The sequence below is a fragment of the Pelecanus crispus genome, chromosome 1 (assembly GCF_030463565.1).
Source record: "Pelecanus crispus isolate bPelCri1 chromosome 1, bPelCri1.pri, whole genome shotgun sequence".
Taxonomy (NCBI): domain Eukaryota; kingdom Metazoa; phylum Chordata; class Aves; order Pelecaniformes; family Pelecanidae; genus Pelecanus; species Pelecanus crispus.
The window spans coordinates 139,482,056-139,500,516 of NC_134643.1; the positions used below are offsets into that span (position 1 = coordinate 139,482,056).

At 37.2% G+C, this 18,461-nt stretch overlaps 1 protein-coding gene across 1 annotated transcript in view; it reads left to right on the plus strand.

Moving 5' to 3' along the window:
* Nucleotides 1-18,461, plus strand: part of ADGRG2 (adhesion G protein-coupled receptor G2) — a 53,203-nt gene that overhangs the window by 15,230 nt on the left and 19,512 nt on the right. The window contains exons 3-16 of the mRNA XM_075711536.1: nt 2,130-2,171; nt 3,472-3,510; nt 5,413-5,445; nt 6,377-6,418; nt 8,285-8,332; nt 9,567-9,634; nt 11,930-12,003; nt 13,034-13,073; nt 13,206-13,240; nt 14,659-14,741; nt 15,438-15,498; nt 16,040-16,776; nt 17,553-17,751; nt 18,086-18,242. Of these exons, the coding sequence (XP_075567651.1) occupies nt 2,130-2,171; nt 3,472-3,510; nt 5,413-5,445; nt 6,377-6,418; nt 8,285-8,332; nt 9,567-9,634; nt 11,930-12,003; nt 13,034-13,073; nt 13,206-13,240; nt 14,659-14,741; nt 15,438-15,498; nt 16,040-16,776; nt 17,553-17,751; nt 18,086-18,242 (1,658 nt within the window). The remainder of the gene's footprint in view (nt 1-2,129; nt 2,172-3,471; nt 3,511-5,412; nt 5,446-6,376; nt 6,419-8,284; nt 8,333-9,566; nt 9,635-11,929; nt 12,004-13,033; nt 13,074-13,205; nt 13,241-14,658; nt 14,742-15,437; nt 15,499-16,039; nt 16,777-17,552; nt 17,752-18,085; nt 18,243-18,461) is intronic.

The following is an 18,461-nucleotide window of genomic DNA, read 5'->3' on the forward strand; positions in this document are numbered from 1 at the left end:
TTGCTCAGGAATAGGGACTAGGTGGTTTCTGTCTCTTACGATTTCTGTCACTTCCCCCTCCTGTTCTTGTTGCTGTCCTGCTGCAGAACAGGCGGCTGCTTCTGAGTCCTGCATCCCCTCAAGAGGAGCTTCTTCCTCTTTCACTAACTAGGTCAACCACTACTTCCATTGTTTCCTCTTGGCTGCAGGAGTGACTACTATGGTTAGGGTTGTGTCTCTGGTTTAGCCACAGCATCCATTTGTACGTCCTTAGATCCAGAGACCCTCTTGCTCCTTTCAGGGTGCTGGACACAGGCCTGGTAGGCATAGGCCAGGCCCTAACACACCAAAAGTCTCTGTCTGTCTTCAGTGTAACCGAGACATCCTTCCTTCAAGTGGTCTGCCATTTCAACAGGACTCCATGCCTCTTCAGGTGTAAACTCACAGGCCATCAGAGGTGAAAACTGCTCTAGGTACGTGCCCAAATTCTCCCACATACCTTGCTACCCAGGAATCTGCTGCCTCCAAGCACTTTCCTGTGTGTCATCCCCAACTGATTGGTTGCTGGAGGTCCCACCGAGATTTGAACTTGGATCACTGGATTCAGAGTCCGAGGATGGTCTTACTGACACAAGTGGAACCCCACAGATGGAAGAAGGAAGGTATCCAGTCTCTGAGGGAATTAGCAGTGGTGGAGGTGGTCTACAGTAACCTAGACAGCAACCAGGTCTCCAAAGATCTTCTGCATGACATCCATTGCACATGGGCCATGTCACAGAGATTAGTACAGTACACACCAGTATAATATGCCAACACCTTGGTAATGATGGACTGGCTGGATATCAAGGCACTAACTGTGGAGAAACTGTCCCACCAGATTCGGCAATTCAAAGAGAATCTCTCTTCCTCTGCAACCCTGTGGGTCTGCATCTTGGCTGTGGCTAGAATGTCCTACCAGGTTCAGTGACTTGAAGAGACTATCTCTTCTTCCTTGCCCCAACAGCCAGGGTCTCAGCTATCAAGGGTCCTGAAGTAGGTGGCAGTGCCTTAACTGTATGTTGTGCTGTGTTGCCACTTGTTTTTCAAGGCCCAGGATAATATTTTGGGTGGGGCATAGGCTGCAGGGTACCTTTCTAGCCACCTGCTAGTTGCCTTCACCACAGGAAGCACATAGCACTTGCGTTGGTGGCAGGTTCATAGCAGTGGTCTTATGTAATTGGTCTGCTAGGCCTCCTCATATTGATAGCTCAGCACCATCTCCTGTTCCAAGGACACTTTACTCACTTGGCTCACTTGATTACGGTGCACGTTTCACATTCATGGGTAGCCTGTGCAATAGCTTCAATTGTCAGATGTACACCTTGATCAAGAGCCCATCTGTATGTTGCATCTTTCCCTAGGTGTCCTTAGGGACCATGGGCCCATTGAGCTAGAAATAGCTCACCTTTTCATTTCCAGTCCAAGTCCACCTGAGCTGCTTCATTTCTGGCAGCCTGATCTATCTGCTCATTGTTTAGATGTTCTTTGGTGGTGTAGCTCTTGGGCATGTGAGCATCTACATGATGTATATGCACATCATGATGTAGGTGTATTCTCAAAGTACATGTCATAATTTGTATGTATGGAATAAAGCATCCCTGTCTTACCCAACTCTTCTGCCCCCTGCTTTTTTTTTTTTTGGTTTAACTGTTTCTCTTTGTATTAATAACATTTCACTTCTTGAATAATTCATCAACCTTTCTTTTCCACATTTTTGCAAAAATAGCTGCGTGAAAGCACAGTTGTGTGTTACAGTTTTGGTTGCTGCTGTTTAGTCTACTTCATCTTCACTCAAGCAAATGTGCTGAAAGGGTTTCTGAAGACATTGGCAATGGAAGGGCAGTGGGAAAGCTCACAGCTTAATCTGTGTCTTCCACAAGTATAAAAGTGATAAACTGAGTAAAAAATTGAACTCAGAAGAGTTCAACTTCCAGCTTTCAAAAAGACTCGATGCACATTTCTCAATGGATGCAAAGCAGTTTTGCAAACCAGCTTGAATTGAACTGAGTAGCACATCTAAAATGGTTATGTTTAAAAAAGTGTGTGTATATATGTGTGTGTACAAATACATATAGAAACTTCTGCTCCTAAAAAATCTTCTTCCTTCATAGTGCAAACTTCTGCTATGTTGCCTGGCAGAAAACAGGTAACAGGTACATGGGGGTTTTGTGTAATTTTTTCCCCATTGTTCTTGTATTTTGGAAAGTGCGTAGGAAGATCGCTGCTGCTGTTACTTTTTAATTCATGGAGATAGTTAAGAATATGTAAATATTTGCAAATTAATTATCCATATCATCCTTGTGGCTTATTAGCATATTTCCTGGTGCAAATAGCATCAGTAATTTTCCAGAGAAAATGAAAATAAGGTCACTGAGATGACTCCGATTCTCCTTTCATTGCAGAAATTATTATTTACATTTATCCTTTGGAAAGAAGCTATTACTAGTTTTCAGTAAGGCAAGCAAAATAGTCTGAGCAAGGAAGCATGTGAATGATTAGCATTTCAGAAATTCCTTGTTTGCTATGTTTAACCAAAAAATATGGGTTTCTGCAGAGACTTTTGGTATCTCTGACTTAACTCTTCTACAATGGTAGGGAAAGCTTTACACTATAATTGGTGTATTGTAAGTAACATTGTAGGATGACTTTTGAGTTTTGAGAGAAGATGTTGAAATACCTTAAGTATATTTTTTAAATAGTGTTTCATATTTGGAGCCAACTGTTCTTTAGATTATATTTCTGTGATAACTGTGACTTGTCCGTGGCACTGTCAAAAACCACTTAGTGAACAAAAGGGCTAACTTTGAAGTTGCTATGTGAACCAGATATCAAATTTCCTAATTTCTTTTTGATCAAAATACTGACTATAACAACATCAAAGATTTAGTGGCTAGTGTTTGCTATATAAATAGTTGGCTGGCTCCTATCAAGATCAGAAGTTCAAACTTGAAATTAATTAGCTTTTTGTAATGCTGCTTTTTGCAGGATAGGAAAGAGAACAGATATGTATGGGGTAAATTTTAAATGGCAAGTCTCAGTGTTACTATACAAAGTCTGAGAAGAGTTTTTCATACCCAGCTACAGCTATCTTGTTACATACGCTTGATTCCCATTCCCAGAATTAGCAAGATGCTCCGGGTAGGCGTGTGGCTTTCAGGCCAGTGTGGCACATATCTTGGGTCGATGATTTTTGTTTTCTTAACATTATACAATGCAAACTGTCCATTATTTATTGAAAAGAAATGGTCTTCAGTTGAATTCTATTTCAATTGATAAAAATTGTAATTTTTTTTATCAGAGATTGTTACATTTTTGACGACCTGGAAGTGTTCTTCTGATAAGCAGGTGTTGCCCTCTTCTGGTGAAAGTAGTAAACTTTTGATAATGAAAGTCTGCTGAGGATGGTTATGTATGTGTTTGAAACTCTTTTTTTTTTTCTCTCTGAAACAAAAGCTGCAAATTCAGGAGAATCTGCTGCAACAACCATTTCAGGTAAGAAAATCAGGACTTTACTGATTACTGCAATGTTTGTTCTTTCCTGCTAGAAAAGTCTTCTGCTTTTATCTGAGGTAATGCAGAAAAGTTGTAATGTAAATGAGTTCCAACATTTAATGTTTTCATTGTTTATTTTTGGAAGAAAAAATTAATTTCTTCATTCTAGTTTGTAATGAAATAGTTTACCTTATAGGATCACTCACTGTTTGTGGCAGTGGTGCTTGGGGACAAAGTAGGTGCAAGCTGCTTGATCAGGAGCCTTTTTGCCCAATAACCTAAACAGTGAACAGTTTGCAGAGAAGGCAGAGGAGGAACACTGTAGTGAGAGAGCTCCCTTACATCTCCTCCCACCCTAGCAGATGTGCATATGTAATTTGGTGCAGTGTGGTATACTTCCCCCCCTTCCCTGACTCTAATAACTTCTGGGACCAGAGGTGATCTGGTCATCTACATCAATATCATATATGAAAGCATTTTTTTAAAAATGAAGAAGGTAGACACACAGAAACAGCTGTGTGAAAGCCAGTTGCTTTCTTGCTTGATGTATACTGACATATCATGCTCTGGAGAAAAGACGTAATAACAGACACAAACACATGCTTTTGTTCTTTTACAGATACAGTCTTTCTCTGGGAATGGTTCATCTTTAACAACTGCAGCCAGTTCAATGTTTGTTGTAGTTTATACCAAGCCAAATAATATAGATGAAGTCAGCACTTAGTTTCCACTCTGATTCCTCATGTTTTGGCTGCTTGTTAGTTGCCTTAGAAAATCAGTTGTCTTCAGGATTGTTAAGAAACAAATATGCTTAGCTTGTACTCTGAGTACAGAATTAAGGGGGCACTGTTGAAAAGGCTCAAAATGGCTAGTCTAGTTGAAATAAATATATCAGAAAGAAAAGCTCTCTTTCCATGTAATGAAGTAATTTTGCTTTTTTTTTCTTGATATGCAACTATCTGTATGCAGATCCACCAAGTTTTCTTTTTTATACTTAAGATATTGCTTCTTCTAATGACAGTGATGCTTTTAGTAAAGAAGTTTGGAAAGCATAATGCTCTTCTGTTATGAAGCTGCTCTGGCCCTTTTTAAAAAAGTCAGTAAGTTGTCTTATTGGAGTGATATAAAGTGGTCCTCTAACCACTTTGTATTCCGGCACTGACACCTAATGTGCTTACTAAGGACATCCTTCCTGAGCAATCTTTAAATTTTCTTCTATTGTCTTAATGTAATTTTCTTTTTTTTTCTTTCAGTGTAGCTGAAAAAATTTGCATCCTCACTCTCTTTTAATCATCTATGTGTGGTTACTGGCAAAAATAGCTTTTTTGGAGAGATAGTTTGCCAAACCCAGCGTGTCATCTCTGCTCATGTATGTTGTGAATTCGTGCAGGAAATGGTCCTTGGGGCTAAGCAGTTACTGCTATTGGATATACCAAATTCATCTGCATCTTCTGAAAGAATGAAACCAACAAAAGGAACTTACCTGATGGAACTTAATTACCAGCTGTTTATATTCAGATACTCAGATTTTTGAAACGATGTGAACATTATTTCAAATGTTTATATTGAAATAATGTGAACGTTCTTAACAAGCACTGCAGTTGTTCTTAAAATGGAACTTAGGTAAATAATACTCAGTTCCTGTCCAAAGTTTTGCATGCTTGATCTTTTTTCTCCAAAATTCATTGAAATGAAATATTATATTAATACAGTTTTTACTTCTTTTTTTTTTCCCCCTAGAATCTTCTATTGTTACTTTTATCACCTATCCTATTAATCCTTCAGGCAAGATTTTATTAATGTTTCTCTTATTTAGATTTAGTTAGATTTAGATGTTTTTAGATTTTTTAGATTATTATTTTATTTTTATTGTATTTACTCTTACTAATTTTTCTTCTTCAGATATGAGTTCAGAGGAGACTACACAAACTGCAGGTGAGGATTAGCATGAAGAGAGTAAGGTCTGAAGGGAGATGTTTGCATTCATGAAAGTTTGCTTTTTTGTTTTAATAACTGGGATTTGTTTAGTCTGAATTGTTTTCTTACATGATCTTGAAATTCATATTTATCTCTAATCTGTATTTTAAGTCTGCATGGGTAGGGTTTTGAAGTGCATTTAGCTGACACTGAGCTGTTAAGCTTTCTTTTTTATTCAAAATATTACATTGCTTACCAAAGCCCAAACTGCGCATATTTATTTTTAGCAAGTATGTAGTTTTTTGGTCTATCTGTACATAGAGTGTTTTCTGTACTTTCTGATACTATTTAAAGTATTTTACAGAAGTAAAATGTACACTCCATTCCTTAAAGACACTTAAAGTGATACATGTTCTTGCAATGAGTTGCTAAATAGGATCAGTAAAGACTCAGTCAGAAGAACTAGCTACCCCTTTTTTTCCTGATGTTTGCATTTGAAAACAAGGAGTAAGTTCATCCCATATCAGTACAGATTCCTACATGTCTGTATATGAGCTAGACATCATGCTGTTCTTCGTAGTTGATGGAGGGAAAGGTACACTGTTAGAACGTGATTCATCTTATGCTGAAGTGCCCATGTAGAATAGGTTAAATGGGAATCACACCTTAAAATCACCACTTTCTCCACTGAATAACGGGGAGCCTAGAGTAATTGGCTCATATGGGGACATAAACATTTGATTGGATGGATCTCACTCTGAATGCTGCTTTTTCGTTTCCCATGCTGAAAGTAACTTAATTCCTTTATAAATGGTCATGTGTTTACAGTTCTCCTGGGAAGACAAGAGTCTAAAGTAGAAATTAGGAAACTTATTTTTGTCATATGTGTTTCATAGGCTTTTTAAGTTAAAATGTGAGCACTTAATTTTAAAACTTTTTTTTTTAACAGAAGCTCTTAACATCACTGATTACTACTCCACCATAAGACCAGGTAGGATTCATATATCACCACTGATCTTCTATTATGCTCCTCAAAATTTAAGTGCGTGTGAGTTCAGGAAGTCTGCTCCCAAATATTTTTAATAGGATCTTTTTTTCTTGGTATTATGGTATGTCATATTAGGAGTGTGCCTTACTTTGCATTGATCTCCAGTTTGATAGAAGGTCTAATTCTGCAATGCTTGCCTAGATGGCCGCATATAGAAGAGTTTGATTATTTTGTAAGTCAGAGCAGCAGGTTACCACAAAGATGTAAGAAACACAGTCTCAGGGACCATGTTTACTTTAAAAAAAAAAAATCTTCATGCTTTTTAGTATATTGAAGCAGGCTGAATCCAGTCATGATGTTCTCAGGGCAGGTCCAGTCTATAGCAGTAGACTGAATTTAATTTTTTTATTATTCATGTAGGAGCCTAGTAGACCAATTAGAATGTATTTGTACTGAATTAGTGCAAGTGGTAGAAGAACTGGCTTGGAGTCATACTGGCTAGTAGAATTTGACTGTGAATGTGACCTGCAGGAAGTTGCAGCTGTGTTATCTGATGATCTTTGGGGGCTGGAGGCACTAGTGATTTTTGATCAGTCTTTTATCCTCCACACTGCTTATCTATTTTGTGCATTTTGGTGGCATGCAGAGATCCTAAGCAAGACTAGGTGGCATAGAAATGGGTGCTCTGTAAAGGAAAAGAGGCTGATGTTACTCTTCACTTTTGTGTCACTCCTGCATTTTGTGTTGTGTTTTTATAAGTGTTGTTGTTCTTCATGTAGTTAATAATTTTGACAAATTCAGTTATTTATGAACTTTTTATTTCTTCAAGGATTGTTTAAAAAAAAATGCTGATACAATTTTCATAACTATTTCACTGACAACTGCCAACACAAAAGGGAAAGCAAATTTATTTGACTCTAAATTGCTGTCTCAAAAAATAATTTTTTACTAATCGAATATTGCCACCAGCTCACAATCTGTACCCTCTGATGGCTGTTTGATGATGGTGATAAAATTGATGAAGCATCAAGCTATAACAGACAAATGTTTGTACCACAGAAAAAGTAAAAAAAATTTAAAATTCCCATCTCATTTGGTACTAGCTAATGATAACAGCAGAGAAAATAGCATTTGTTTTTCCATTAATGGAGGCCAATCTATCTGCTTAAGTAAGGCAAGTTGTGCTGCCACTTTGTTTTTATGAACAAGTGTAGTAGTTTTGTCTTGGATGCAAGTATCTCTTCAGTCCTTTATTTTGATTTTATACAACAGAGCCATCTGTTTACAGTACCCTTAATTTGGGATCAGTGTTATTTCTTTGCAGTGTAGGTAGTATTAAAAATATGGGAGCAACCAAAAGCTTGCTATAACTAAGACATGTTCTAGCAGATGAGAGTATATGTTTGCTATCATCATAGTTTGAATTCTATCAGGTATAACAGTTTTAGTTTCATGCTATCATAAGTAGCCTAGTATATATATATATTATAGATAATATGCTACCTAGTGGTTGAATACTGTGATATTTGAAGACCTTATTTACGATATGCTGATTTCTGTTTTATTTGGATTTTAAAAAAAAAAATAGAGACCACTTGCATGTAGGTCTTCTGTGGAAACTGTTACAGAAAATTATTCAAAATTAATTAATCAAAACCAGCATGTTTCACTCTGAATACTAAGTCTTGGAAAATGTCATGGTAAGTGCCCTAGAGAAGTGAAGCCTAAACAGTATGTGAAATATTTCTAAAAGGTAAAGACCTTTACATTTAAAACATTGAAATGATTGTAAATATGTATCTTTGTTAGTATTGGGTTTAAGTTCAACTTTTTTACTCACTAGATTTTTTTTCCCCAAAAAAACTGTAGCAGGAGAAACCATTTTATGCAACGTAACAGGTGTCTGTAATTCTTCAGGTTAGTGGTTTTCTTTTTCCTTTTTTTCTTATTAAAAACATGTTCAACTATTTTCTATTCTGAGTAATGAGGCAACTTTTAGTTGCTATGTAAAAGCTAGCTCTGTAATAAATTTTCTTGCAAATTTAGATTTTGTATAACGTCTAAAAATTAATATAAAATGTGGGGGGTTTTATTTAAAAGTAATGTTTAGTCCATTGTATTTTTGATCTTTGGTTTCTTATCAAAGGATACACAGTTGCAGATAAGAATTACAAACTTGAGAAAACAAGAAACTAGTATGCTATGGCAGATGCTAATGTCTGCCATATTGAGCCTAACCGTATCAGGAATAGAAGTTGAAATAGTGTTGAGGAGAATTATTGTAAAAGGCTGTGTCTATTTTAGAAGTGTAATGTGACAGAACAGACAAACAAACGAAAATGGAAAGGGCAGTGATGTTCTCTTTATGTGTGTTAACAAAAACTTAATAAAATAAGACTTTGCTGGTACACATTGCTGCCTTCCAAAACACTAATAAACAGCTTCTGTGAGAAATGCTTAAGAAAATGAAGTAACTTCTGCCAGGTGCCCATATGCTGAGTCTTTTATAGATTAGAAAGAGGCAGAATAAGTATCTGCCCCTCCTCTATAAAGTTTCCCTGCTGGTTGACATGGTAAACTGCTAGATGATTTGGGTGATGCCATGTATGCATTCCTGTATGGGTCTTTCTCTACAGCCTGCACTGAATGTGTGGCTGCAGGAAGAGAAGTGTCATAGACATTCCTTTTCATTCCCAAAATGGGCCTACCAGCTCTCAAGGACTGTTGAATGATGCTCTGAATTATGGCATCCTTAAAGTTCTTTAATCCCCAAGGGAATAATTTTCAGAGTATCACTTTGCCTTTACCCACACATTTTATTCTCATTGTGGGAGTTGGAGTTGTATTAATAGTAATGTGCAGTGCAGTTTTTCTGTTTGGGGGTGGGGAGAACTAGAAGGACTTTAAAGACAGCCAGCAAAAATAAATATACAGAAAAGAATGAAGCTATTGGACTAGTTCATTTGTGGAAATAGTAAGTGAAGAGATGGAAGAACAATTGCAAAAATAGTGAATGATCAGAAAAGCTGGTGTAAGTCTTCTTATTTCCTTTCTATTGTAACACAAAACAGTGAATTTTTAAATTCTCAAAGAATTTTATATCATGTGGTTTAGTGTTGGTTTTCTTAACTTTTTTGCCTTTTGGTTTCAGTGTTCTATGTGGGCAAGGTAAAACTTCAGGCAAGTGAAGAAAGTAACACATCACTAAATGTAGAAATAGTAAGTGTTCACTCTTTTAAAACTTTATTGTAAGGAAGGTTGAAATGAGTTTCTTTGTCTACACTTAAAATACTGATACCCTAACATGATTCTTATTATGTTTTTTGTAGTTTTATTTTATTTCAAATACAGTTCGCAGTACAAGTTAATATTTGCAGCGGATGGATCTCTCTCTCTCTCTCTCTCAACAGCTGCTTTGCAGCTAAGTTTTAGAATTCCAGCTAGGTAAAATTCCTACAGTAAGTGCCCGTGTTCTCTATATAGCCACTGAAAGGAGAGGGTAGCCCTGGGAAGTCTGGAGAGAGGAACTGCCTAATTAAGAATCTACATTTAGGCATAAAGAATCTTCCTTTGGAGATTAATTTAGGCACTTTACTTTAGAAGGTGAGCATCATTAGATGGCAACAGTGTGGGCATAAGTTAAGTTCGATTGCATCCTGGGAATAATTCATGTTGAGACTCTCATAAACAGAGTATTGTTCTATGCTTTTTGGCATGTGGTTAATCAGTTATTAATTTTGCAATAGGCCTATGTGACACGAGTGTGTCCACTTATGCAAGACAACAGAGGTTTAAGAGAACGATATCGTGCAAAGCAAGGACCGTATAGATTATTCAGTATCAAGATAATACTATGAGGATGAGAACGTTTAGTCAGTACGGATGGAAAAATGAAGGGAGAAACTAAAAAAAGGACATTAATTTGTAAAGGACCTTCTATCTTTCTCCTATGCATCCCTGTCTGCACTCTGTCTGAGATTTCACATGCCAATCTCTGCAAGCATGTGAGTAGTCAGCAAAATCACCACAGAGAGCTACTGCAAAGGTGCACATGGAGCATTGAGTTTGGGCAGGGGTAGGCCCCTGGCAAAAGCCACTTCTGCATTGTGTTGTGTTTCAATGGTGATAATGACTACTGAAACCATCCTAGTGTATTAACATTATGCCTACAGTTATTAGGCATATAATTTACACCCTGGGGGTGTTGGTTGACAGCTGATGCATATGAGCCAGCAGTGTGCCCAGGTGGCCAAGAAGGCCAACAGCATCCTGGCTTCTATCAGGAATAGTGTGGCCAGCAGGAGCAGGGAGGTGATTGTCCCCCTGTACTCGGCACTGGTGAGGCTGCACCTGGAATACTGTGTCCAGTTTTGGGCCCCTCACTACAAGAAGGACGTTGAGTTAGAATCATAGAATCATAGAATCATTTAGGTTGGAAAAGACCTTTAAGATCATCCAGTCCAACCATTAACCTAACATTATCAAATCCACACTAAACCAATTAAGGGTAGACTAGACTAAACCATGTCCCGAAGTGCCACGTCTACCCATTTTTTGAACGCCTCCAGGGATGGTGACTCCACCACCTCTCTGGGCAGCCTGTTCCAATGCTTGACCACTCTTTCCATGAAGAAATTTTTCCTAATATCCAATCTAAACCTCCCCTGACACAGCTTGAGACCATTTCCTCTCGTCCTATCGCTAACTACTTGGGAGAAGAGACCAACACCCACCTCACTACAACCTCCTTTGAGGTAGTTGTAGAGAGCGATAAGGGCTCCCCTCAGCCTCCTCTTCTCCAGACTAAACAACCCCAGTTCCCTCAGCCACTCCTCATAAGGCCTGTGCTCCAGACCCTTCACAAGTAGTCCTTCTTTGTAGCCCTTCTCTGGACACGCTCCAGCAACTGGTGAATGGAGTTAAGTCCAGCTGGTGGCTGGTCATGAGCGGTGTTCCCCAGGGCTCTGTTTTGGGGCCAGCCTTGTTTAATATCTTTATCGATGATCTGGATGAGGGGATTGAGTGCACCCTCAGTAAGTTTGCAGATGACACCAAGTTGGGCAGGAGTGTCGATTTGCTCGAGGGTAGCACCTTTCTTTCACCTCCGTTCTTGACTTCTTACTCCCAGGATTTGATGTTGTCTGTTACTTAGGTCTATTATGGAGCTTGTCCCATTGCTGCACTTACGGTTAGCAAGTTTGTTCAGTGTCTGGCCTAAGTTGTCTTTGTTGCAAACTAAGCCAAATTCCTGTTTTTCCAACATGAGATATGGTGAGGTCACTGTCCTCTTGCCCATATCTTTCACTAATCAGATCCTGTTATTCAGTGAGCCAATTCCTTCCATAAGTTGTGACAACAATGTCATGGTAACTAGTTGTTGAAGTGTCTTCATGAGAAAATGTGCTGCTTATCTTTGGAATTTCAGACTATTAAAATGTATGAAAAGAACATAAGTTTCTTTTAAGACTAAAAATTACTGGGTTTACTTAGACATGGAATTTTTGTTTCTAACAGATTAACAACATAACCATGAACAATCAAGTTACAAAATTACTTGCAATTCCAGCACCTACCCCACAAGAATTGAGGTAAGTAATTTTGAATAAGGATTGAAATCTTAGTTATATTTGAAAAAGATTAAGTGAGACCTTCCATGTGGTTAGCAGACTCTTCACTTTGCATTATTCCTGCACTTTATAAATTAAAAATTTCAGGAATTGTAAGTTATTGTTCTTTAACATAAAGTTCATATTGGTTAGAATTGTCTTAGTTTTGTTTTATGTACCACTGGACTTTGTTTTAAGAAATGGTACACTTGCTGATTTCCTTTTAGGTCCTTTAGTTTCCTTGGGGCTCAGCAAGGCCCGAAGACCTTGTTGCTTGTATGCTGATGATGTTAATAATAGTAACAATAACAATACCTGAGGACATGAGCTGTGGATTGTTGAGAATGCCAGTCTGACTGCTGCTTTTCATGAATAAATGGGTTTTATAATTTCAGGGATTTGGTCTGTCTCTTCGGAAACTACTGTGAGAACTTTCATAGCTGTATGTTTTTTTAATACGTATTCTTGGAGTCATCTATATTTTTATTTTGGTGTAGTTTCTTCTCTCACAGTCTTTACAAGGAGAGGTTTGAATGAGTGAATATTTACTGCCATTCCCAAAACTTACCCTCAAAATCAAAAAGATGTAATTGGCCAACAGGTCTTGTTTGTTGAAGAAATCCATATTTCTTACACATTCTATTTCTGTGGCTTGGAGTATAAATTTAGAATTCTGTTCCAAATGGTTGCTTGCCAAAAGGCAACATTAAGTTTTATCTTTTGGCCTTTTAAATAACTTTTAAAGAAGTGGATTGATGTTAAAAATATGTGATGACAGAGGTTTAAACTTAGTTTGTGGAGTGACTAATAAAAGGCAACTTTTAAAATGTTAAATCCTTTGAAAAGCAGTTTTACAATATTAGAACTGGCATGAATTTAAAAATTCACTGATCAATTGGAAAAATGTGGGGTTTTTTTCTCAGTAATTGTTTGTTCTTTTCATTATATTGTTGTGATTGTCTTTAGAAACATAAGTAAAAATCCTCCATAATGGTAACTTTTTATTTTAAAGAATTTCAGAGTTCAACAAAACCTTGCAAGCAGTAAGTGAGGTAAGATTACTAATTGTTGTTACTGTTTGGAAAACTTTTTTTCAACTTATTTCTGATAATGACATTATCAGAAATATCAGTCCTGTTTTCTCCTGACAAAGCAATTTTTTCTGTTTTCACTTGTCATTACAGTCTTCCGTTATGGAATGCAGTGCAGAAAACCAGAGGTTTGTTGTTAGTTTTATAAATGCCCATATATTTAAAAGCTTGTATGTTGTCTTGTGGTATATCAAGTATGAATCGCTGTGTAACAGAAAAAACCCTAAACTTTCTAGGAAGTTAAGTTTGAGAAACAGGTTGGAGAAGCATAGACTGACAAAGAAATTCTGATCCCATTATTCTCCTAGCATTAGTGATACCTTTTTTTAGACTTTTTTTTAAACCAAACTGTATTGCTTTTCATTAGTCTTCTGGTGAAACACAGGCTTGCCTGCCGTTTTTCTTCTGCATCTTTGTATTAGCTGAGTCACATAGCAACTTAACCACTAAGGCTATGGGGTTTGGGACCACCAAACTTCCAGAGCTTGTGAATACAACGCAATATTTATGAGGGAGTTGCTTCAGGCATCCCAAGTTGCTGTTCTTTGGCTTAGGAAACAAGCCATCCTCAGGGTAGGGGAAGCCTGAGGAGGTAATGAGTTCAGAGTTTGGAAGCCATGGGGTATCGGAATGGCAAGGCTCACCACAGAGGTGATCCTGAAAAAACAGAAATACAGATAATGTCTGTCAATTTAATTGCTACTCACCAGTAAATTGCTGGTTCTTTAAACTGATCAGCTTGGAAGCACTGTATTTTAAAACAAAATGTGGAACTTCATTTCCCTAAATACTTGAATTTGGGGGTTATCTTCCTGGGTTAGCATGAAAGAAAAGTCCAGAACACTCAAATAGTAATAGACAGAAAGTCAGATCACACCTTCATGCCAGTACTGGCAGTAGTTAGGGTACTCTTTTCATTCTTGTTAGCTGGAAAGAAGCTTCACTTCATCTTTTATGTGTTGCCTTTTCATTCACCTGTGTGTTTGAGTTTGCTGAACGTGAACAATTCTTACTGTAGGTTTGCTAGTTTTGGCAGGGTTTCACGTCATTGAACCGTAATTGTAGATGTGCAGTTATGTGCTTAAATGGGTCATTTAAGCTCTCTCTAAAGTCAAGAGAGAGAACACTGGCTTTCCCCAGGTGATGGAGATTTCATATACACTGACATAGCCACCTAGGACTTGCTAGTTCCTTTCCGGAGATTCTTTACAATAACAGTGGAGATTACATTACTATCTTCACAAAATTATCAACTCTTTAATGGCTAACATTAATTAGGAGGACCCCATTTAAGAACAACAGTGGCTGTAGAGAAAAGAGAAAATAAGCTGCCACAAACTGATGTATTATTCTTCTTTTTAGCCTGGCATAGTGGTTTATGTGCATTAAAAATATCCCCAAATCTGGAAGAGCCTAGGAAAAATGTTCTTTCACACTTAGCATTTGTGCTAATGTGTTTTCGTTTAGCATTTGATGTTAGTTTCATGCATTGTAAAGACAAGGCAGGTCTCTTTCTTGAGTCTAAAGCTTTTTCTTCTCATGGTAGTATACACTGCAATTTCATAATGAAGCTGGCTGAGAGAGAGAATATAAGCAGTTTAAGAGACAAAGCAGAATTAAGCCAACTTGGTAAGTTATGCTTTAAACACAGTCTCATCACAGTTACCCTTTCAGATTAAATTTCATACCTTTACAGGTGACCTCCAAGTAGCTAAAAGAAAAGATTGTTTCTTACATTTAGATAAAAATAATTTTTTGTTGAACAATATAAATACATCAAAAATGCAGCCTTCTGATTTTTGGGTGGGGAGGGGGAAGATAGAAATAAGTTTAAAAAAACTTTGTTATAAAATTGCTGACTACATTAATAAAGCAGGCTTTGAAAGGATTAGGTGTAAAATTCCTTGAGAACATGTTATGTGTTACATGTGTTACAATGTGTTACTGAAATGGCAATATGAGTAGAAAAGTTTATAAAGTTGCCAGGCTTTCTTAGTGATATTGTGACAGTAGGGAGTGGTGACTCATACCATTTGTCCCTTTGTTTCAAAAGATGTAGCTTTGCATTTTGGTTTGTTTACAATAACAAAAAGAGAAATCTGTACTTCCAGGCATTGAACAAAAATCTGGGTGTATTGCAGTATTCTGACTAGTCAAGATCTGTTTTGCAAATGTAATTTCAGAGAAAAACTCAAAATCAGTTATACAATATGCACTATTGTTTAAAAATAATAAAACACATGTTTATTTGAATATCCTATTTAACAGTATTAGCAATTTTTATGCTTCGGGATAAAGTAGGCTAATGCTTCTTTGTCATCTCAGCACAGTGCTGCTGTTCATCACTGAAGTATTGTTCCTTGACTGCTGAAGAATTACAAATGTAGTAAGTATAAATACAAAATTTGACTTGCTTATTTCCTAAATTTCCTAATGCATTAATAAACTTCCATGCTGGAGTGTGGAAGCTAGGAAGGACTCCACAAGAACAACCTGACAGGCATTTTCCTATATAGCTCCCTCCCCTTCCCTCCCCTTCCCTCCCCTTCCCTCCCCTTCCCTCCCCTTCCCTCCCCTTCCCTTTTCTCTGTGCCCCGCCCCCCCCCCCCCCCCCCCCCCTTTTGTTTTCCTGATGCAGATAGCTTTTGTGTTCAGCATCAGGTCACCTCCAGAATAGGCAGCAAAGGCAGTAGTAGTATTTATGGACTTGCTAGTTAACAACAGCAAAATAGAATGTAAGAACCCTCAAAATGTTATGAAATTCATATTTGTTACTAGAGCATGAAACATCCATTCTGATTGATTTTAAAATATATTTAATTCATATATATTCATATATATTCCTCTACTATAACTAATTTTCTTTAAAATGTTTAAAATGTTAAATTTAACATGCATTTCTGTGCTTTTTTTTTTTTTTTTTACAGTACTATAAAAATGCCACCTGATACTATATGGGTTCCTTTCCCTCATTCTCCTTCTCTCCCTAAAAAGACTTCCCCCAAATCTAATACTTTTATTTCCCCCACTATGCTTTCTACCAAGCAAAGCCTCACAGTTAGACCACTGATCCCACCATTCACAAAAATTTCTTTTTCGGGAACTCTCTCCACATCTCCCACTAGAAAGCCTCTCTCTGAAACTTCTACCACATCTAATACTGAAACTTCTGTGTCTTCCACCAGTGTTACCACTACACTTTCCTTTTCGGAGTCTCTTGCTCAACCTACCATGCCAACTTTTCCTTCCATAGCTTCTAGTAAATCTGTCACTACTTCCACACCTGCAACAAAATCTGTCACTAATGCTGCTTTCTCAATTAAATCTGATGCTGGATATCTTAGCAAGCCTATTACAATAATTTCTCCTTCTATAGGATTCACTAAACATTCTGCAGTTTCTTCTTCTGAGCTTCCCCCCAAACCTCCAATAGCAATTCCCCCCTCTGAGACTACCACCAAATCTGTTGTACAAGTTTACCCTGCTACATATTCAACCCAACCTATTTCTGGTAACAAAAATGTTACTACAGCACCTATTCTTCCCCTTACTCCTTTCACAATAACTTTGACCCCTACTGTTAGTCCTGTCAACCATTCTGTCTCAGCTTCTCATCCTCATTCTACTGCTGATGGCCATGGTAGCCTGCCTAATGGGAGCACAGGTAAATATGACAAGTAAAATGATTTTTTTTTTTTTTAATTTGAATGCCATATACTGAATTTGCTTTTGAACTTTATTAAATAAGATTATATATCTGAGCTGTAACTTTGCCATTACTGTGAAAAGCCTGAGAAAACTCTCATGAGGTGTATATTTATTTTAAAATACATTCTGATGCCTTTGGCCATGATGAGTGATACCTCACCCTACAAATTGGTTGGCAACTGTGATAGATAGGTGCTGTGCTAAGTTCCCAACAGGCACCTTTGGCAGAAAACATTAAGCTACTATTTAAAATATTGCAAGTCAATGTTGTATCTTCCTTAAAATATTGTTATTGATTAGGAATATTCTTAGTGGCTATGTATTTTCCTGTGAAGGTTGTATGCATCTTTACAAGCTTCTTTTCAAATTGCTGATCTGATCTTGATTTTATTCTACTTTCAGGCATCCAGTGGCTAAAAATCCAAAGTAATAGGTTATTTAACATCACTAATGGTCTGATGGGAGAAACTTTGTAATCAATAAAAAGTGGGATTAATGCTGGCCATTTGAAACCTTGCTTTATGTTTTCATAAGATTCAAAGTATTGCAACCTTGCGATGTAGCTGATAGGGAGAAAAAGGGATTCTGTCTCACATAACATGTTGAGAGACGTTGCAAGTTGTGATAAGATTTGTTGATCAAGAGAGTTGATTAATTTTTCTGCTTCTCAAAGCTTACTTCATTTGTTGAACACAATGTTTAAATAAATGCACAACTTTTCTTTTGTCACAGGAAAGATACTGTCAGCTACCACATACATGACTTCTGTATATACCACCATTAATATCACCACAGCTGAGCAAGTCTTATCCAAAATTGAAAATGACTTAGCAGCTGGAAAAGTAGAACCAAAAGATGTAGAAAGGATGGTTAGTGAGGTTAGCAAAGTCCTGACTGCTTCTCAACCATTACCACCCCGAATTTCGAACAGGTAGGTCATTCTGGCAATAGATTAAAGATGTATTGTATTGACTGTCTTGATAAATTGGCTTCAGCAAGTTTAATTTTTTCATAATCATAATCCAAAAGAATATTTCCTGTTCTTTAATATACAAAATGGAAGGATTATCGTTCTAGTGTTACCAGTTCTACTATAATATAATGCCATAGAAAACAGTGGGGTTTTTTTGTGTTGTGCTTACAACAAGTAAGCACAGTCAGCTGTATTTTACACTATGCTTGGATTGCTGCTCCATAACCACAACTTGCCTGAGAATTTCGGGTGTATGTGCTTGGTAATACTAAGTATCTCTTTTTCTTAACAGAATTATAAAACTGGTGGATTACATTGGCTTAAAACTGAACTTTTCAGCAACGTCTGCTGATTTTGCCTCCCCTTCCTTGGCTCTGGCAGTTGTCAAAACCAATAGCATCCACTCCAACCAAATGTCTTTTGCTGTCCAGGACTCAGCTGATCTCCAGGTTAAACACTGATAATTCTACATACTTACAAATTCTTATTTATTTTAAGTATTTATGGTTTTATATTTATATGTAACATGAGTTTGTTCTGTGTTTATATCGCAATTTCAGGATCTTTTGTTCGTGTTAGTTTCAGGGAAAAAATACTTTGTTTTTGAAACCCTCCGTAGTTTTTCCTTTCATTTGTATTATGGTGTAAATAAGCAACGGACACAGCAG